The sequence below is a fragment of the Mesocricetus auratus genome, unplaced genomic scaffold, assembly GCF_017639785.1.
Source record: "Mesocricetus auratus isolate SY011 unplaced genomic scaffold, BCM_Maur_2.0 Super-Scaffold_100003, whole genome shotgun sequence".
Taxonomy (NCBI): domain Eukaryota; kingdom Metazoa; phylum Chordata; class Mammalia; order Rodentia; family Cricetidae; genus Mesocricetus; species Mesocricetus auratus.
The window spans coordinates 57,421,869-57,445,040 of NW_024429188.1; the positions used below are offsets into that span (position 1 = coordinate 57,421,869).

Below are 23,172 nucleotides of genomic sequence, written 5' to 3' on the forward strand. Positions count from 1 at the left end.
CTCTTATAAAGTTATAAAATATGAGTTACATATTTCACCTTATAATGAACGGATTAAATATCCCCATTCCAAAAGGTAAGAATGGAGACATAGCAAAAAAGATTGGACAAAAGAAAAAGAACTATCTGGGCAATGCTCAAATGGTTGAATGCCATGTCCAGCATCTGGAACTCACGATGTATTCATCTGGGCTCAAATGTGTTCCAGTAGCCATGTCGCTCCATCTCTTCCACCTAAGTAAAACTCTGCCACCTAAGTAAAATAAGCTGTACTCCTGCATGCTTCTTTCAGGATGACTGCAACTTTCATCAGCATATATCCCATGATCATCCGCATCCCGGCGTCTCTGTTGGAATTTAGGCTTCACATTTACCATTCACCCAGGTCCTCTTTGCAGAGAATCTTACCATATGGCACATCTCCTGGCATCATGGCTTTCCATATCATTGGTATAAGTCTTAATGACCTAGTCATTCATATTTTTCATGTCTGCAAAACAGGTACCTATAGGTGATGCTGCCAAATTCTACTGTCAGCTCAAGATGTAGTCTGGTCCCTTGTAGGTGATATTGTTTCCTTAAGCAATTATTTTTGAGCAATATACCCCTTCAAAAGAATTCTCAATTCAAGCTCATTCATACAACAAAGATGTCTGTTCCACTATGTTCATAGCAGCATTATTTGTAATAGCCAGAAATTGGAAGCAACTAGATGTCCCTCAATCCAAGAGTGGATAGAGAAAATGTGGTACATTTACACAGTGGAGTACTATTCGGCAGAAAAAAACAATGGAATCCTGAGATTCGCAGGCAAATGACACTAGAAGAAACCATCCTGAGTGAGGTAACCCGGTCACAAAAAGAGAAACATGACATGTACTCTCTCATATATGGAATTTAGACATAGACCTGGGGAGTGCCAGCCTACAATCCCATGGCCAGAGAGTCTGGGAAACAGAAACTTCATTCAGTGGCTGATGGAAGAAGAGGCAGACTCCCTTGGTTAAGTACTGAGCTGAACTCAAGAAAGCCAGTAACAGAGAGGGAAGACTGATGACCAAAGGGATTAAGACTGGGCTGGTTTAACCCCCCAGAAACAGCTGACCTGATAAAGGTTAACTATTGAATCCCAGGCATCAGCCTGGGAATCCATCATGGGACTAATCAAGACCCCCTGAATGTGGGTGTCAGTGAGGAGTCCTAGGTAATCTATTGAGCCTTGGGCAGTAGATCAGTACCCATCCCGAGTATACACACGGACTTTGGACTCGCATCCAACAATGTGAGGTGCACTCTCACCCTGAACTCTTGGGGAAGGGTCTAGGCCCTGCCCTATATGAAATGACAGACTATGGACACCCCCATGGAGGGCCTCACCCTTCCTGAGGAAATGAGGGGATAATGGGGGGTGTTGGGGGTAGGGCACGGGAGGAGGGGAGGGAAAGGGAGAGGGACCTGGAACTGACTTGTGAAGCAACCTTGTTTCTTATCTAAATTTAAACTGAAAAATAAATTTAAAAAAAAGAATTCTCAATTCAAGCTATATCCTTTAAATAAGTATGCGTTTTTGTAAGTTGGCAGCTTCAATAGGTGTTTACCCTATTTCCTATTTCAGTACTATTCTCTGTCTCTGTCTCTGCCCTCTACCCCCTCCTTTGTACATGTGAAATGGTGTTTCACTCTGTAGTTCTGGCTGATCTGGAACTCACAATGTAAACCAGACTGGCCTAGTACTCATAGAGGTCCATCTACATGCCTTTGATTCTTGAGTGCTGCTAGGATTAAAGCTTATACCAGCATACTTACTGGTAGACTTGTCTTTATTGTGCCAATCAGTGTAACAATTAAAATTTCATTCACTCCTGACTTATCAGAAGTTTTATACTTTTTCATATACCTTTACTCACTAAACTGTGCAGACACATTTCTCATTTTTCTACCTTGCTCGTTGTATTTTCTTACAATAGACCTGGATAAACAGTAGTCATGTCATAGCCTGAATACTATCCTATCTTGATATATCCTCTGCCAAACAAATTAATCCATTACCTTTTAGGGCACAGGCAGAATGGAGTCAGATACTTGGCTAAAATGTAACATGAATGTCCTCTCTCACAGTTCCTGAGAGTCCATATTCTTTCTGAAACCTCATAAACGTGGCCTCTGCTATCCATGTTTCTCCTGGTATTCTGGTATTCTGAACTCCCACCAGAATGCCCTATGAAGTTCTTTTTATAGCATTGTAGGACTTCTCTAGAATGCAAGTTCAAGCCCTTCCACATTCCTTAAGACCTACAGACCCCATGGTAAAGTTTAGCATAAAAACATCCCTATTCCTCAATATCAAGTTTCTATATTGTTTTTCTCATTGCTAATATCAAATATATGACAAGAAGCAACTGAAAGAAGGAATGTTTTATTTTTGGAACAGTTCAAAAGTCCACCATGGTTGAAAGGCATGGCAGTAGAAACATGTGTAACTGGTAATGTTACATTCATAATCAGGAGTCAGAACAGACAAGGTATGTCTGTACCACAAATCAAAGGCCTTCTCCAGAAACTCACTTCATCAACTCAATCTTTACTTATAGGTGGCCACTAGAAATTAAGAGACAAAACAAGAATTACAATTTTATCTAGTTGCGCAATTTGAAAATTTAATAAAATCTTGATACTAGGATATGTGACTGTAAAATGCAAATACAACCTTTATCTCCTTTACTATAGATCATTGATTTAATAGACAACCCTGTAAAGAATGTGTTCTATATTTGTAAGGGTATAATACAACCAGTTAAGCAATTATTGTAGCCAGAAATTTTAAAATTATGCTGTCACCAGGAAATAGAAATATATATTGAATAGTAACTCATCAATAAGAAGAACTTTTAAAAGAAAATAACCTCACAGTATCTTAATTTCCACTGTTATAGTCCAATTCATATTTAATAATTATTTTTTCTTTATTATTTTGCTTAAAATTATATGTTTTTAATATCAGTGCATATGATAGTAAATGCTTGAGGCTAAACAAAGAAAACTAAATAGAAAATTTTGAAATAGTCCTAATTAACATACCAGGAAGACAATAGTGTTTCTGGTAAAAGCATTTAATACTCTTTATAATTGTCACTTCTAACTTTCTCTGTTAGTGCTCACATACCAATTCCTGAATTTCAGTGAACTCAATTAGGAAAAGTTAAACTGGTATTTAAATTGGTGGAAGGAATGATCATTTTCTGTTATTAGTGTAGGTATCCAGACGCATGCCTTTTGCCTGTTAAAAAAATGCTCAGATAGTATCTAATGGAATCATTACATACTTTTAGGCTAGTAGTCTTTGCCGTGACTTTCATAATATGATTCATGTGTATTGGGGATAAGAAATCATGACTTAGTTTTACATTTTCATACACCATCATGCCATTCATCTTGAAAATTTGGCCATGAATATTATTATTGCATGTCAGCAATTTATTTCCTTATTGATGATATAGCTTAGGATATTTGAAACTTTCACTGATGTAGCTTTCTTTTATGACATAATGAGAGATGCTGCCTCTGCAATTATTGTGCTTGCCCCAAATCATGATCTGCTTTTGTTTTAATTCTAGTTGTGGCTGTATTTAAAACTTCTTCCTAATGGAAACTATTATATATAGATACCACTGGCATTTGATGTGAAAGCTTTATCCTTTGGAATTTTAATGTTTCAATAAGAATAGTAGCAGTTCTTACCTATTGTAAATATCATAGTTAATAATTATTGGCTGTTCTATTAACTGATGCCTCTCCCCTTTTATTTTTTTCAGTTGGCTATATCAGATAGTACAGTTAGCATTTGGTTCTTCCTTTGGAGATGCAGCTGCTAATGAAGGTAATGATTTCAAATTTTCAAATACGTATGCCATTAAAATGCATAAACAGGTCAGTCAGTTCATGATGACACACATCTTTAGTTCCATCACTTGGGAGGCAAAGGCAGGTGGATCTTTGTGAGTTTGAGATCAGCATGGTCTACAGAGTGAGTTCCAGGACAGGCAAGGTTACACAGAGAAGCTCTTTCTTGAACCCACAAAGAAACCATCAAAAAAGCAGAAATACGGTTTAAATATAAATTTATCATTATCACAGCGTTCCATACATAGTATCACTTGAAGATTAATGGAAATTTTACTATATTTATCAAATGCCAGACAATTGCCATTCAAACATTTATTAAAGAATTGTTGAATAGTACCAAGATATTTTTATTTCTAAAACTTGACTGAAAATTGGCTTGTTATACCTGGAAATGAGTACAACTTGCTCTTATATGCTTATTACTTTCTTTCTTGAATGACACACAATTGAAAGAACAAATAAATGTCTGATCTGTTCACTAATGATTTCATAATCATGGATATAGTAGATAATCATGTCTATGTTCTCATGTAATGCTGAATATAATTGTATTCTTTCTAGATAAAAATTTGAGAATAGGAAATAGTACCTAGAGATATCCAGTTCCCTTTAAAATAAATAAATATGATTTGATCACGTCAGTTGTAGAGGAATAACTTAAAACTTCCTTGAGACCAAGCAAAAAAAATCATTTTGAAAAATATTGTCGCCAGGCAGTGTGGTGCACGCCTTTAATCCCAGCACTCGGGAGGCAGAGGCAGGTAGATCTCTGTGAGTTCGAGGCTGGGCTGGTCCAACAGCCTCCAAAACAATACAGAGAAACCCTGTCTCGTAAAACCAAAAAAAAAAAGGAAAATATTGTCACATGTATTTTTCCAACAATTTTTAAAAATACCTCGTGTAATCTGATCTGAAAATAAAGGAAAAAGAGTAAAGATGGGAAAGGCTTATGAGGGAAATACATATATTTTTTACTTCTTTGCATATTCCTCCTCAAGCAATTAAAAATTATTTACTAAATTGTAATATTTGCTGATAATCAATTACAGTAAAATTTTATTGAAGGATTCAAGCAAAATTAATATGAGTAAATAAAAATAAAATTATATACCGGACATTGGTGGCACATGCCTTTAATCCCAGCACTGGGAAGGCAGATGCAGGCAGATCTCTGTGAGTTCAAAGCCAGCCCGGTCTACAGAGTGAGTTCCAGGACAGGCTCCAAAGCAATACAGAGAAACCATGTCTCGAAAAACCAAAATAAATAAATGAATAAAATTGCTTAAAGCACTATTCCAGATAGCTAATATTTTAGAGACTATTCTGCCAACACACAGAAACACACATATACTCAATAATGAAGAGTGGGAAAGCACAAGATTCTGCATATTATGCTCACTACTGGTTACTGTTAATATAGTTGAGCTCAATTCAATTGTCTTAAAATAGCTCCAGCAAGCAATATCAGCAAAATCCTGGATGCAGCAAAAGCAATAGCTATATAACCAAAATATCAAGACTAGTTGAAGACAGTGGCCTATGTAAAAAGTAAATAGGCTATGTAATAGAAGGGAAGAGAATAGCAAAGTTTATTTTTAAACGTTTACTTTTAAATTTTTAGCTCTATTCAAACTCTAGCATATAGGTACTGATATCATGAAATTTGCCAATCATAAAGTTTGATATCAAGAGTCTTCAGATTCAAAGTCCTATGTTTTCTTACAGAATACAGACGTGCGAGTTCTATGATTTATGCAAAATGTGTTAAGTCTTTGAAAAGAGACTTCCCTGTGATTTGGTGTAACAACTGCCAAGAAGCAACTACCGTAAGTCATGTCGCTATTTCAATCTTGATCAATAGCAGTTAAATTCAGAAAACTTTGACTTTCTATTATTTAAAAGTATAGTCAGCAGTGTAAAAAAGAATATTCATGTCATAATTCAAACATTCTATATAAAAATCCTTACTGTGAAATATTAATTCCTCTCTAATAATAGAAGAATCCATAGAGGAAAAATAACAAAAACATGAGGATAGGGGTTGGGGAGTTTGCTCAGTAATCTGGTGCTTGCCTATCAGGTACAAGACCCTGGTTTTGGTCCTCAGCCCTGAAAAAAATAAATAAAAGATAAAATTTTAAAAATGAGGATAATTCCCTCTTTCACTTTGCTGTCCTAGTTAATGTAATGAACACTGGTTTGACAGGTAGACACTGAACATACTGCTTTTTATTTCTTTGACTATTGAAAGGATGGTGTCAAGCTAAATTGAGCACAATAAACATGCTTTCAGGTAATAAAATCATTGGAATATTATTTTCATTAGTTTACAAAAGAATCTCAGTAGTCTATAGCTGCAGGTTTCTTTTTTATTTTCTTGATGACTTTGTTTTAAATTTATGTCTGTGTGTGTGTGTGTGTGTGTGTGTGTGTGTGTGTGTGTGTGTGTGTGTGTATAAACCACAGTGCTTGTGTGAACTTTAGAGAACATTGTCCTGTAAATCCAAGAACTGAAATTAAGACGGCAGGCTTGGAGTGATGCACCTTTATTCATTGAGCCATCTCTGGTGTCCTTCCTTCACATTTTCAGATGCTATATAATGCATACTTAAAAAATTGTAGTAAACTAGATATACTAGCTCATACCTATAATCCCAACATTTGGGAGGTAGAGGCAGGAGGATTACCACAAATACAGCCTGGGCTACATGGTGAGTTCAAAGTTAGCCAAGATACATTTTAAGACCATGAAACAAGGAAGGAGGAAGAGAAGGGAGATGAGGGAAAGGAGGAAGGGAGAAATATGGAGGGGAGGGAAGGACCAAGTCAGAAAAAGAGAGAAAAGAAGAAAAGGAAAAGATAAGGAAAGAGGGGTGTTTTGAATAGGTATGTCCCCCCATTGACTCATGTGTTTGAATGCTTGACTCATTGACAGTGACACTATTAGGAGGTGTGGATTTGTTGAAGTAGGTGTGACCTTGTTGGAGGAAGTATGTCACTGTGGAGGCAGGCTTTGAGGTCTCATATATGCATAAGTCACACCCAGTGTGACAATCTACACTTCTGCTGCCTGAAGATCAAGATGTGCAACTCTCAGCTTCTTTTCTAGTACCATGTCTGCCTGCACACTGCCATGTCCCACCATGATGATAATGGACTTAACCTCTGAAACTGTAAACCAGCCCCAATTAAATGTTTTCCTTTTAAGAGTTGCCATGGTCATACCGGGCGGTGGTAGTGCACACCTTTAATCTCAGCACTCGAGAAGCAGAAGCAAGGAGGATCTTTGTGAGTTCGAGACCAGCCTGGTCTGCAAGAGCTAGTCCCAGGACAGCCTCCAAAGCCACAGAGAAATTCTGTCTCAAAAACCCAAAAAACAAAAAGCTTATTAAGTGTTGCCATGGTCATGGTGTCTCTTCACAGCAATAGAAACCCTCAACTAAGACAAAATGAGATAGAGGAATGAAGGATGGAGAGAGAAAGGAAATAAGGAAATAAAGCAGAAAGATAACATAAGGAATGATTGAATTATGAAAAGATGGCACATCCAAAGCAACATTGTGCTGCTAGAATCCCAAATTGGCTCAACTGTACAAGAACAGCAAATATAAGGCACCTACCAGAAAACTGATAGAGGAATCTGAACTTGAAATATTCCTACCACCCATAACCATAATTCTCTGTTATTTCCCTGAGGATCAATCAAACTTCCACATAGTGGTAAGAGTTCTGCAGGGGCTAAACACAACCCACCTGAGTCTACCAGGAAAGGAAAGTGACTGAAACCCATGGACACTACTCCAGTGGAGGAGTAAGGGGCCCAAAAATTGAGAACTCTACAATGTTCTTTCCCTAAACACATGAGATTTGGGGAAGGTCACGGCAAAATATGGAACATGACACAGCACAAAGATATGAGACATTCCCCAAGCTACACAGACTTTGAAGGAAGCAGCAGAAGTACAGGAAAGGAATCTGAAGTTAATCATAACCAACACCCCCCGTAATTCATACCTCTAACCATATGATTTCTTTATTCTTACTCTACTCCTTCCTAGTCCCTTCTTTCTCCTTCCTCACTTCACAAATGTTGCTCTCTTACTCCTAAAAACAAAACACTATAAACTACAATTTTCCCAACTACTGCCATGTTCCCTTATCTCTAAAATTCAAAGGTGACATAAGTTAAGAGAACAGTCTCTTTTGTAGCTAATACTGTGACTGCTGTCATATCAGTGTGTTTGTTACTCTTGTTAGCTTTCTCACTGAACAAAAACCCAAGTGAAGACAACCCACATAAAAGAAAAACGACCAAAACAGTGGGCAAATGAGGAAAACTACAGACCACAGGGACTATACAGACCAACAAATAAGAAAAGAAGCATATGTGTTAGTATTCAGTCTGTACTGCCCTGCCCTTGGGGTTCTGACAGGATATGTCCTCAGGGCCAGCCACTAAGAGCACCACCTGTGCACATTCTCTACCTTCCCTTATAAAAGGGCCCTTCCCACCTCCCATTCCCCCCCTCCTCTCTGTCCCTTTTTTCTCTCTCTGCTTCTCTGCCTGTCTCTCTGTCCTGTTGCCCCTCCACCACCTCTTTTCTACTGGTCCTGTCCACAGAGGTAGGGCTCATCCCTCCCCTCCTCTTTTTCCCATTCCCTTTCCGGTAATAATAAAATCTCCTCCACATGAGCTCTGTCACATGGCATGTTTCTGTCTCACACTGCTTTTTAAATTACAACAATATGACAGCATTCCACTGTAATACCTACACAAGCCAATAGCTTCTCAACGTGACAAAACAAGAATGATGAGATGACTGAGTGCTACAAACAATATTTGAATCATATTTTTAAAAATGGATCAATAACTGTCTTGGTTACTTTTCCTGTTGCTGTGCTAAAAAAACCCAGGCAAAGGCAACATAAGGGAGAAAGGTTATTCTGGCTTGGAGTTTGAAGTTAAAACCTACCATAGTAGGGAAATAAAAGAAGCCAAGGTGGGAGGCATCTGAACACATTATATCCACAGTCAAGAAGAGAATAATAAGTGTTTATGCCCATGTCACTCTCTCCTCTTCATACTGTCCAGGCTCCTTGCCCAGGAAATTGTTCCACTTACAATGAGTAGATCTTCCCATTTCAGTGAACCTAATAAAGATCATCTCACCCACAGGTGGGTCCAGAGATCCACCTCCCATCAGATTATGGATTTCATCAAGTTGGCAATTGCTATTAGCTATCTCTAGTCAGCCTGACACCCAAACATACCACTTTAGATTATAACCGTCCTTTATTGTACTGTACAGATTGCTCAGTTAAGAACGCTTGTTAGGCTTGCAGAGGAGCCAGATCAGTTCCCAGCACACACTTAGTGGTTTACAACTATTTGTAAATCCATTTTCAGGTAATTTAATACTCCATTCTGGCCTCCAGGGGCATTCAAATCTACCCATGCATACACATAAAATAAAATAAATCTAGAACAAGTTTTAAGTCATAACCTTCTGTCCTTTATCCCCATGTTCTTCTCATGTTCACCCAATGTTAATCTCATAATATAAAATACAATCCAATTTCATTTAAAAGTCCAAAGTTGGCATCTCATCTCATCTGAGACACAAAGCAATACTGTACATATAACCTTCTATGAAATAAAAATGTCACATCCCTTCAATATACAATGGCACAAAGTAAACAGCAAGAAAATTCAGCATGACAAACATCAAATCCCAAAGCCCCACTCCAAGCATCTGGAGCCTATGATGAAACTGGCTGGGTTACGAAGATCTTAAGCAACCCCACCCATCCAGATCTACTACCTGCAAAAACAGCCTCTTGTTTAGGCTGGCTCCATCTCCCAGCTTTCCTCAGCAGACATCCATCTCATGGTCTTGTAATCTGCCAATATTCTAGGGTCTCCATTGCAATTTAGGATTAACCTTCATGCCATCACACAGTGGCTTCTCGGAATCTGGTTGGAGTAATTTCAACATGACCACACATTTCCTAGCCTCATTTGTGCTCTGAAACTGTGGAGCAGGACTCCATGATCCCTTCAATCTTTTGTATCCCAATTACTGCAAAATAAAGCATATAAGTGTTGTTGCCAAGTTCTGCTGCCCATATGAAGTGTAAGCTACACACCTTGGGTCACAGTTTCTGTGTGCTGGGGAAACCATCCCTTATGCTGTTGCCTTTAAGGAGCAAGGAACCTCTTCAGTTTGGGCTTTCTTCCTTTAAATGAATTTATGCCTTCATAAGATGGAACCTCTGATGATTGGGATTTTGTCTTCAGGACATTTTCTGATATCTCAGTCTATCTTATAAGGTTTCTGCTTGATGGTGCCTATCTCTCTCTCTTTTTTTTTTTTGGTTTTTCAAGACAGGGTTTCTTTGTGGCTTTGGGGGTTGTCCTGGAACTCGATCTGTAGACCAGGCTGGCCTCGAACTCACAGAGATCCACCTGCCTCTGCCTCCCGAGTGCTGGGATTAAAGATGTGTGCTACCAACACCCGGCAATGGTGCATATCTCTTTAACAATAAAAGTTGCTTTCTTGAACCAGCCTGAATGTCTCATGGCGTAAAATTTCTTCTGTCAAGAAAATCCATTCATTATATTCAAATTGAATTTCACTGAACTTCTTAGGAATAGAGCAGAGAGTAACCAGATACTTGTTGGAATTATCACATGAATGAGCACAACGCTGATTTTTGTGGAGTCCTGATTCTCTTCTGAAACCTTGTGGGAAGGGCCTCTACAGGTCATACTTCTCTCAGCTTTCTTTCTTCCAAGATCCCTTTACAGCGGCCCATTAAACTTTTCTAATATCATTCCAAGGGCATTTCAAACCCAATGTTTCAAGCACTTCCACATTGTTCTAATAGACCAAAAAGGGATAAGGACCACAAGTATGTTGGCAATGACCCAATTCCTGGTGCCAAGAGTCTGTCTTAGTTGATCTTCCTTTTGGTGTGATAAAAAAGACCCTTACAAAAGCATCTTATTAGAGAAAAGGTTTATTTGGGCTCACAGTTCAAGGTTACTATCCACTGTGCTGGGAATGTTATAGCAACAGAAGTTTGACACAGCTAGTCTCACTGCTTCTACAATCAAGGAGCAGAAAATTATGAATATGTATGTTCAACTCACCTTATCCTGTTTATACAGTCCAAAATCCTATCCCAGGAAATGGGGCCATCAAAAGTTGATGATCTTCCCACTTCAGTTACCCCAGTGAAGATAGTCACCCACAGGCATACCCAAAGACTAACCTTTCAGGTAACTCTAGAACTTACAAGTTTACAACTGATAATAGCCATCACAATAACCAAATAGGGAACTCAAGCATATATATAATGAACTTAATTCAAGATCTAGATATAAAAATTATGAAATCAATTCAAGACATACAAGAAAGTTAACAGGAGATAGATAAAAGAATCAGTTACTTGGAGAAAAAAATATAATACATGGGAGGGGAGTATTCAGGGAAACTGAAATGCTGAAAAAGGACTAAATAAAACAACTCACAACATGAATGAATCAATTAAGCTTTTTTTTAAAAAGAAAAGAACATAGTTGTATTTGTCAGGGTTCTCTAGAGGAACATAACTGATAAAATGAATATGTATGTATGTGCATATATATGTATATACATATGTATTTATGTAAAAAGGGATTTATTAGAGTGGTTTGTAGACTGTGGTCCAGCTAGTCCAACAATGACTGTCTTCCAATATAAAGTCCAAGAATCTACTCTTGTTCAGTCCACATGGTTGGATGTCTCAGCTGGTCTTCAGTATATATGGAAATCCAGAAGAAATAGACTATAATGTCAGTAAAGGAATGAAATTGCCAGCAAGAGTGAGGGCAAACAACCAAAGAGCGAGAGCTTCCTTCTTCCATTACTTTTATATAGGCTGCCAGCAGAAGGTGTGGCCCAGATTCAATGTGGATCTTCCCATTTTAAAATATCTGTACTAAAGGTGGGTTACCCACTTCAAATGATTTAATTTAAAAAAGATCCCTCACAAGTATACCCAGACACTTGGATTTTAGTTAATTCCAGATATAGTCAAATTGACAACCAAAAGGCGCCATCATAGCAGCAAGACCAGTGTCAACAGATAAGATTAGGGGAGAATAATTAATTTTAATTTTGGAGGACAAGATCAGGAAAATAATAAATACACACACACAGGGGGTGAGAGGGAGGAGAGAGAGAGAGAGAGAGAGAGAGAGAGAGAGAGAGAGAGAGAGAGATTGAGAGAGAGAGAACAATTGAGTATGATCAAAACTTCCAAAAAGTCTGGCATACATTCAAGAGACTGATCTTAAGAATCCTTAGGTTATTAGGTTAGGGCTGGACAGATGACTCAGCCGTTAAAGGCTAAGCTCACACAACCAAAAATATAAGAATTCATAGGCTAGAAGAATCTGATATGAAGTCAGGAGTTTTAGACAACCCAGACAGTAAACTATATCAGATTTTCACAAACCTAGAGAACAAAACAAATATCTAAGTACATGAAGCATCATAAACCCCCAAATAGACATGATCAGAGAAGAAATTCTCTGCAAAATGTCATAGTCAAGATGTCAAATACAATGTAAAGGCACAAAACTTAAAGCTACAAGTGAAAAGTGGTAACTCATGAAGGAAGAGACATCAACAAACATACAGGCTAGGAACATATGGAATGATATATTTCAAGGCCTGAATATAAATAATTGTCAAGCCAGACTATTATTCCCATGAAAATTATCTATTAAAATTGATGGATAAATAAGATCATTTCAATAATGGCATGAGTTAAGACAATTCAAGACCCACAAACACAAGAATGAATACATTTCATGAGAGCAGAGGATGAATAGAAGAGAACCAGGAAGAAGTTAATCATGAACAGAACAGCAACTTAGCAAACAGCCAATGCTACCAGGAAAGGATGAAAAAACTTACTAATAAGCCAACCACCTAGAATAGCCAACAAAGGTGTTTTTAATAGCAAACTCTTCTCAATAATAATTTTGTATGCAAATGGCCTTAATTCACCAACTAAAAACACAAGAGAACCAAATGGTGTACAAAATAAGTTTTGACTGCCTATTGTCTCAGAAAAAAATCATGGAAACTGGAAAACTGGTAGTCTATGGTTGGAAATCAGTCTAACAAACATATGGAGTGACTTTTCTCATATATGATAATATAGGCTTCAACCACAAAGGATATAACTACCATAAATGTTTATGCATCGAGTCTCAGGGTCTCTAATTTCATTAAAATATCAATAACCATAAAACACTATAAACGTTCTGAAATAATACTAGAGGGAGGCTTCAAAATCCAGCTACCACATATAGATTGATCTTCCAAACCAAAAATTAACAAAGAAACTTCTGAGATAAATTGTACCACATTGGGCTGGTTTTAGTGGATATCTACAGAATAGTTCACTTAAGAGATAAAATTTAATCATTTTTTGCCTGAAAAGGCAAAAATAGTTTTTATTTTTATAATTCTTTTGTATTAAAAAGAAAAGCTTAATTACCGCCAATTGCAAAGGACTAGAACAGGACCAGAATAATGAATGTATCACTTCAGCCTGAGAAGCAAACACTCTCAATAATATTAATGTTATGATGCAACTCATTCAAGTATTTTACTTTTTTGGTCCTGTTGGATGTGATATCCTAGCACATGGTAAAGACAATGTACGAGCTTAAGGTGGAACTTGCCCTGAAAAGCCCATGATGAGTTTTCCTTTCCTGTGAGAACTGAGATGAATGTTCTCTTCTGCCTCCGCCATCACCATAGCTAGAGAGAGTGGGGCTGGGGAGAATCCATGGGACCTCAACAAGAGAGGTACTGAGGGGCTCCCATCCAGGGGATCAGGTGACCCAAGCCTCTGGTATACTCCATTAGCCTTATCTTCATGTCCTTCCCCTTGTTTTCAGACCATCCAAGCAGCTTGCTTACTTTTGTAAATGTCATTTAAAAAGGAGTGGGGAAAAGCAACAGAACAAAAACATTTAACAATATGGCTTAGCAGCTCTGTCTGAACCCAGGGGTCCAGGCAGCCTTCTCTTCGAGGAGTGCATTTGCTGTGAGGCTCAGAGGGCAGAACACAATCTGATCCTTGCTGGGCACAGGCTGATGACCAACCCTGGACAGAACATATATTATTTTTTATAAAATATTTTAATGTAATGAATATAATTCTGTGTTTGTAGCAATTGTTTCTTTAGATTTAATGTGCTTTTGAAAGTTTTACGTACATGAGTCAGTGTTCACATACAAACTTAAGATTGCCTCTCCCGTGTAATAATCCCTATAAAATATTCACCATAATGTAAATGTTTCCTTATGAATATTCATAATTATTTTTAAAAATTATTTTAAAAAGTAACTCTTTAAAGCTTTTGTTAGGAGCAATGTATTAGACTCATGTCTAAGTATTTTTAGCAGTATTTTATTAAGGGCTTTGAGAGCTCATTCCACATGGAGGGATGCTCTCTCAGCCTGGACACATGGGGGAGGGTCTAGGCCCTGCCTGGGATGATGTGACATACTTTGGAGATTCCCACATGGAAGGCCTCACCCTCCCTGAGGAGCAAAGGGAGAATGGGATTGGGGGTTGGAGAGCTGGTTGGGGGCGGGGTCAGAGGGGAGGGAGAGGGAGCTGGGACTGACACGTGAATCAAACTTGTTTCTAATTTAAATTTAAAAGATATTTAAAACAATATTTTATGATGAATTTTGATCATATTCACCCCCAACTTCAACTTCTCACATGATGATGGAGTTTCTGTCCTGCCTGGTCCCACAGCCATTTAGTCCCAAATAAATACAGTAAGGCTTATATTAATTATAAACTGTTTGGCCAATGGCTCAGGCTACTTATTGGCTAACTCTGTCTTAATTATTAACCCATTTCTATTAAACTATGTATTGCCACAAGGCTGTGGTTTGTCTGTTATGCTCTAGCATGCTAATAATCTGGCAGCTGCATGGCATCTCTCTGGTGATTCTCTGTTTTCCTCTTCCCTGCATTCTCCTAGCCTGGTAGCCCTGCCTAACTTCCTGCCTGGCTACTGGCTAATCAGCATTTATTCATCAACAAAAAACTGAAACATATATTCATAGCATATAGAAGCATATCCCCCATCATCCTCCCTCTCCAGACTCCTGTCTACTCCTACCCAACTTTGAGATCTCTCTTAATATTCACCAAAAATTACAATCCCCTTTTTTCAGCAAACACACATAATATATATACATACATGCTTAATTTTGAATGATAAAAATGAAGTTATTTGAGGAAGAGATTGGTTTGGAGGATTCCTCATTGATGTCTCTGGGATTCTTTCCATATTTTTTCTTTTATTGAAAATAGATTTTATACAGTGTATTATGGTTATATTCTCCTCTCCCTCTACTCCCAGTTCCTCCCCATCTCCCCTCAAATCCAGATCCAACCTCTTTATGTCTCTGATTACAAAACAGGCAGCTAAGGGATAATGATAAAATAAAATAAAATAAAACAAGCACATCAGAACAGGACAAAAACAAACAAAAAGAAGAAAAAGGCACAACAAACAGATATAGATACACAGACCCACTTGTTCACATGTTCAGGAATCTTATAAAAACACAGAATCAAAAGACAAAATATATGTGCACAGGGCCTGTAGGGTAAAAAAAACAGAAAAATCAAAATTAAGTTGATATTGGTCTTTTCTCACTAAGTCCAATTGTTTTTCCCAGGGAGTCATGGGAGTGCAACCAGCCTTGGTATGGGGATCACCTACTAAGGAGTCACATCATTAAAGAAAACCAATTCTCTCTCTCTTTCTCTTTCTCCTTCAGCAGCTATCAAATGTCAATAGATCCTCTGTTAATGATGGGATGTCATGCTCACATTCCATCCTCTATGCCTGGGTAGAACTTGGGCAGACCTTGTGCATGCTGTCATAATTCCAGTGAACTCATATATGCAAATGTCCTTTACTATCTGGAAAACACAGTTAATTTGAAGTTATCCACCACATCTGGCTCTTACAATATTTCTGCCCCCTCTTTATCAAAGATTCCTGAGCCTTGGTGGGCTAAAACCCATTTCTGGCTAAATATGCCACTCTTTCATTCTCTGGACACTGACCAGTTTAGAAGTCTTTCCATTAATTTCCATTGCATGCAAGGAGAAGCTTCTCTGATGAGGATTGACACACTAAATTATGGGTGTAACAGTAAGTCATTAGAGAAGACACCAGAAGATGGAAGTATGCATTTTCATCATCAGTGCATAGAAACTTTTATAAGACTATATAAGTGTATGTGAGAGTGTGTACATAGTATATATACATGTATAAATATAATATGCATATTATAGGCTACAAAGAAAGCCACAGCAAATGTAAAACAGAACAAAATAATTCCTTGCCTCTAGTTAAACCATAGCAGAATCAAACTTCAAATAAATAGCATGATTAACCTCATATTACAATGTACTACAGAAGAAATAAAAAGGGGAGTTTAAAAATATTGACTCAAATGAAAATGAGGGCACAGCCTAGCAAAACCTCAGGTATACTACCAAGATAGTCCTTTGAAGAAAATTTAGAATTATAAGCCCTCACATTTAGAAAGAATGAGAGAGATCTCAAATAAAAAAATAGTGATACAACTGAAGTTTCTATAAAAATGAAAAATCAAAGAAATGCAAAGGATGGCAAGAAATAAGATCATGGCAGAAATTAATACAGACAAAAAACAGAATTTTTTCTTTGGAAATATTAACAAGATTGGCAAACCAACCCAAAGACAGAGAGAAAAGCTCAAATTAATAAAATTAGAGATGAAAGGGGAATTGTTACAACAATGTGATTAACATAAATGTATGAATTCTTTAAAAAATTACTGATAAATTTGTTTCAACATCAAATTAATAAGATCTTGACAAAGTTAATTTCATCAAAGGATGCAAAATAAACAAGTAAATATCTGTAATACAGCATAGTAATTGATTTAAAGTTAGAAATCAAATGATCTTGATAGAGAAGAGCCATTTGACAAAGTGTAACATGAGCTTTCTGGCCAGGTTGGGTCAGTTTTCTGGCCCGGCTAAGTCCTGCTGCCCTTCTCTGCCCCAAAGAAACAAACAGATGATTTATTAATTATAAAGTTGTTGACCAATGGCTATGGCTTCTTAATTATTAACCCATAACTACTAATTTGTGTATTTCCACATGGTCTTATCTTACTGGAAAAGGGGTCCAGGGACCCCTTACTCTGGCATCTTACATCTTGACTGTTCAGTATCTCCACAAATAAAAGAGTGATTTCCTGTTTGTCCCGGATTATATACTCATTCTGCCCAGCTATGTTACTTCCTGCCCGTCTATACAGACCTCCAGACCTTTATGGTTAGCTAGTAGCAGTTTCTGCCCAGCTATAACACTTCTTGGGATCATATGATGACTCCTCTCTGCCTATACTTCCCTGAATCCTCCTTGTCTCCTAGTCCTACCTATCATCCTGTCTGGCCAATCAGTGTTTTATTCATCAACCAATAAGACAAGCATATATAAAGAATAACATTGCCCATCAACAAAGTTCTTTTAACATGTCTTCATGTTAAAAGTCCTGAATGAACTGGAAATTTATGAAACATACTTCAACATGAAAGCTGTATATAACAAACCTGTAGCTAACATAACATGTTTATAATATAACATGAACCACTGAGAGCATTTCAGCCAAAATCTAGATTAAGACAAACTGCCCACTGTCTCCATTTTGATTCAGTATAGAGCTTAAAGTCTTAGCTAGAGAAATTAAAACAAGACATAGATATAAAGGGGATAATGTTGGGAAGGAAGATGCTAAATTAATCCTATTTACAGAAAACAGAATACTATTAAAAGACCCAAGGACTCTGAAAAAAAACCTTTTAGACTTGATAAACACTGTCAATAATGTCACAGGACACACACTCAACATATAAAAATCAGTAGATTTCATGCATGCCAATAACGAACATTGACAATGAAATTAAAGAAAAAATCCTATTCACAATAGCTTTAAATAAAACTAAAAAATAAATAAAAATTGAACTAATGAATAAGGTGAAAGAACTCCACAAGGAAAATTGAAGATGATGACTTTTGTTTGAGAAAGACATTATATGGTAGAAATACTTTCCATATTCCTGGATTGAAAGAACTTATATTACAAAAAATAGTTATACTATCAAAAGTAAGCTATAGATTCAATGAAATCCCAAACAAAATTCTAGTAATATTCCTCACAAAACTGAAACAAGAAAGTAATCTTAAAATTTACATGGAAATTCAAAATACCATGCAGAGACAAAGCAATTCTAAGCAAAAAAAGGCACAACCAGAATTATAACATTTCCTGTCCTCAAAATATACTACAGAACTAGAGTAACAAAGACAGCACGGTAATGTCACAAAGACAGACTATGTAGACCTATGCAACACAATGGGGAATACCAAACTAAATTACACAGCTATGCACATCTAATTATTGACAGAGTTGTCAAAAGCATTACTGAAAAAAAGAGATGACTCATTCAATAAATGGTGCCAGCAAAACTGGGCACATGGCTACAGAAGAATTAAATTAGATAATCATGAAAAAAGCATAAATTCAAAGCAGATTAAAATTCTAATTTAAAATCATAAACACTGAAACTGCTAATATGCAACATAAGGAAAACACTTGAGGGATAGCTATAGGCAGCAACTTTCTGACTAGAATCCCAATAGCACAGTCAGTAGACCCAAGAATTGATAGTTTACAAATCTTCTGCACAGAGATCTACAACCAAGCACCAGGCCCAACTCTGGGAATCCAGTTGAAGAGAGGGAGGAGGGAACAGATGATCAAGGGAAATCAAGATCATGATGGAGAAATCTACAAAGACAGCTGAACCAACCTCGTGGAAATTCATGAACTCTGGGCCTACAGCTGTGGAGCCTCCATGGAACCAAACTAGGCCCTCTGCATGTGGGAGACAGTTGTGTAGCTTGGTTTATCTGAGGGATCCCTGGCAGTAGGACCAGGATCTATTCCTGGTGCATGAGCTACCTTGTTGGAGCCCATTCCCTATAGTGGGATGCCATGCTCAGCCTTTAATACTTGGCAGAGGGGCTTGGTCCTGCCACAACTTAATGTGTCAGACTATGTTGATTCCCCATGGGAGGCCTTACCCTTTGGGAGAAGTGGAAGGAAGATAGACTGAGGGGGAGGTGAGGGTGGAGTAAGAAGGATGGGAGGGAGAAGTGTAGTGGGAATGCAAAACGAAATTAAAAATTAATTACTTAATTAATTAAAAGAAAACTTCTGCACAGCAAAAGAAATTATCAACAGAGTAGAGAGATGTGGTATAGAAATTGGAGGTCTTCACCAGATATACTTCAGACAAAGAGCTAATATGCAGAATATATGAACTGCCAATTAGTAAATCAGCCAATTAACTGAATAGACAGTTTTCAAAACAAGAAACACAAATGAACAATACCTATTTTATAATATTCAACATCCTGAGCTATAGTAGAAATCCACATTAAAAGACCTTGGAAATTATATCTCACCCAAATTAGAGTGGCTAGCATCAAGAAACACAAATTCTGGTAAGAATATGTAGAAAGAGAAATCCTTCGTTAATATCGATGAGCATATAAACCAGGGAAATCTTCTAATGTTGTATTTGACTTAGCTTTTTCCACAATATATAGTTTAATATGTAGCAATTTTATAGAACGACTTATAATTTTGGAACCATCATATGAAAGTATTGTGGTAGAAAGTCTGTTCTAATCAAATTACAAAGATCTCTTCATGTTACACTCCCAAAATAATAAATAAGAAAATTAGCAAATACATGGACTTTTCTTTAGAAAACATAGAGAAGTGCCACAGAGTTAGAAGATTAAAAAAAAGAAACACATACTAAAGTTGATAACACAGCATGTAACTGATAAATACTAGGCAGAAGTTTTCAGTGTAATACAATTACTTTAATTTCATTCTTTGATTTAATTTATGCAGATATTGTATGGCAAAAGCTAGAGAAAATTATAAAGACCAGTGGCCTTACAAATCAAATGTTTCCAATAATTAGTGAATGTGATAAATTTTATAGTACCTTGCTTGGGTGTGTGCAAGTATATGTCTGCTTGTTTGTTTGTTTGTTTTTCTTTATTTTTTTATTAGAGTACAATATGTAGTAGTTGCCAGGAAAGTCAGTTAATGATAACTCCATAAGAGTGAGTTGTGAAGGTGATTTAATTCCATTTCATCTCCTTCAGTGGTTGCTTGGCCCTGGTTTTTCACTGTGATTCGAAATTGTTGGCATGTAAAGCTTCTATAAAACAGGAGGGAGACAGTGATGTTGGAACAGGGAAAATGAAAATGCAACAAGTTCACTATTACAGCTCAGCCACCCACACTGAACAAATGAACAGAAATTACTCCAAGCCTTTGGCTCATTTCTAGGGTTTTGAAAGTTGATTTTGACATCTTGTGCCAGCTTTTTTTCCCCACTGGATTTATTGTAAGAATTTTCATGAAACTCTATTCTCACTTTTGCTGATGTTCTGTGATTTCTTTTGAGGTTTATGAAAATCTTCAAGAATCACAGAGTTGTGATGGGTGTAAGATCAAGTACACAGTTTAAGAGTAGTTATATGCAAATAGGAATGTTCAGTATGCTTATTTTTATATATCATCATATATTGTGAGATTAGCACACATATCAGTAAAAGACAGCCTGCTATATAGTCTGCTATACTAACATATCCCAAGAGAAGTGACATACTATGACATAAGGTAGGGAACACATGGAAAACACCAAAAACAGTGATAATGCGGCAAGGCAAAGAAACTAGCTTGAATAATTCTTGTGGCTTCTGGGATATAGGAGCTACCCCAAGTTATACGGTACCTATCCTGAAAATGACTGGCCAGGTGATAGTGGCCTGGAGACTGAATTGTTTGAAAGTATAGACTGTAGCTTGTTGGTTTGCATTTTAAGAGTGTTGCCAAACAACTTGTTTATTGTCTTGAAGAAGTAGCAAGCCTGAGAGGACAGTCCCTTCAAGATGAGCAGTATGTCAATTCAAACATTTCTAAGCCAGCAAAAATGATTCATCAAGTGAAATCTCTTGCCACAACCCTAATGACTGAGTTTGATCCCCAGAACTCAATTTTTGAAATTTTATGTTAGCTTGCATAGCACTCCGATGGCACACATCCAAGCAGACAAAATAACAAGAGAAACTGTGCCTCAGAAGCAAGGTAGGAGGAGAAAATTGATTTATAGAAAGCTTTACTCTGTTCACACAACTGCTATGGCATGAGTGTACTTACACTCATACACACACACACACACTCACACACAATGTGCATATATGCATACAGGGCAAGCACATGGACATATATACAAAAATAAAAACAAATAGTTTAAATATATCTCTAAGAAACTTTAAGTGAGTCCTACATATTAATAAGTTATAAAATTGCTTCCTAAACTATTGGCCTTGGATAATGTATGTTCTCAGATGATAACAAAGAGTGTTTGATTAGGTTATTAGGAAATAAACTTGGGAAACACTATACTAAAATAATCTTTTCCTGAAATACATAGATCACTTTGGGGGAATTCTTCATATTTCTCAATTTGGAGTTGGTTAACTTATGCCTATCGTGGCTAAATTAGTGTTATCCTGTCCTTACAGTGAAAGATACAATACATCGGAATCAAGAATGTAATTCAAAGTGTTGACATAATGAACCCTATCTTTGATTTGTCTTTCAGATTGTTTCCATGAATCCAACCTTCCAACACAGATGTTCTCAAATTATTTCTGACGAGTTCATTTATTTCCGTCCTAATAGTGCGGAAAATCGGGAAAGGGCCAGAAAACAAAAGCAACAGAATCCAACTTTGACCTCTCAGCAGCCCACCCGTGAAGGTATCCCTCAGAGGGACTTGGGGCTTACGAATCAGGAGGCGATGGTTACCACCCCCCCACTAACTAAGGAGTTAGACAGCATTGCCCTTGTAAAGCCAAAAACTTCAGGGCTTCTTCGCATAGAGAAAGTACCAATTAAGTCTCGAGGGGTCCCAGAATTGAAACGCTTAGACGTTACAGGAATTGCCAGCCCAAATGAAAGGGGGAATGGCACCGCAATATATGTTGCTGGTGTGCCTGGAAAGGAGGAGCTAGATGATACAGAAATTCCAACTTTGCATTTCACTGGGTTTGTACACCTGGAGAATTTAATAAATGAATGTTCACCATCCTCAGAATACAGTCGCCCAGCAACCCCAAGAAATCTGTGGATGGAATCTCCAGACAATGCAGAGTCCCCAGGAAGTGATGACCTGGAAGTAGCAAGAAGCATGTATCCATTTAGAGAAAGACCCATCTTCCGGCGTTCCTGGGCAGAGCTCTTAGAGGCACCACTAAACAGTGAGGGGCTCCACATTCTCCAAACTACTCCCAAGGAAGAAAACAGAGATATGGGTTGCAACAAGCTAACATCAGAAGAAGAAAATCAAGTAACCATCCGTCCTCAGGATCAGCATTTCCAGGCTCTGCAAGGCCCTTTCCCTTTGTTGCCCGAGCGCCCTAAACTCCAGCGGCAGCGCAGTCGAAGCTTACCAAGATACAGTGAAATCAGAGGCCAATACGTAAATGTACCTGGATTCAAATTAGATGCAGAAGAAATTCATTTCTTCTCACATGACCGTAATTTACTAACAGAAGGTAAGGGGTTTTTGTTTGTTTGTTTGTTTTTTGCTGTCACGACTCTTGTATGTTATATATAATTTTTCATATAAGAGACATATTATGATGGAATTAGTTTCTCTTCCACAAATTTAAGCCTTATATTCATATTCGGTGATTGCAGCCTGATGCTGAGTTGGGTTAATTCAATCACATACCAGTTAATAACCATTGGGGGTGTGTTATAGAATACCCAGACTTTTGAAGACTTCAAATTAGGAATAAAAATTCACCTTTTTAAAAGAACTTCAGTTTAGGAAGAAAAGCATAAGAAAACGAATAGTTCTCACTCATCCAGCTTTAATCCATAGAGTAGGAAAATAGTGTCCGCTAGCGCACTCATTACCCATTAACTGAGAAGTAGATAAGAAAAAAGGAATGATATGATGATGGGCATTCTTAACCAATTGGTTAAAAATCCACCAAATAGTTTTCCTATCTCTC

The 23,172-nt window shown here is 37.3% G+C and overlaps 1 protein-coding gene across 5 annotated transcripts in view; it reads left to right on the forward strand.

Moving 5' to 3' along the window:
- Positions 1-23,172, forward strand: part of LOC101831433 — a 317,754-nt gene that overhangs the window by 272,344 nt on the left and 22,238 nt on the right. For 4 of the 5 annotated variants that reach the window (XM_040744340.1, XM_040744339.1, XM_040744341.1 and 1 more), the window contains 3 exons: positions 3,812-3,876; positions 5,628-5,728; positions 21,753-22,707. In XM_040744340.1, the coding sequence (XP_040600274.1) occupies positions 3,812-3,876; positions 5,628-5,728; positions 21,753-22,707 (1,121 nt within the window). The remainder of the gene's footprint in view (positions 1-3,811; positions 3,877-5,627; positions 5,729-21,752; positions 22,708-23,172) is intronic. The other variant, XM_040744342.1, reaches the window with a different exon arrangement.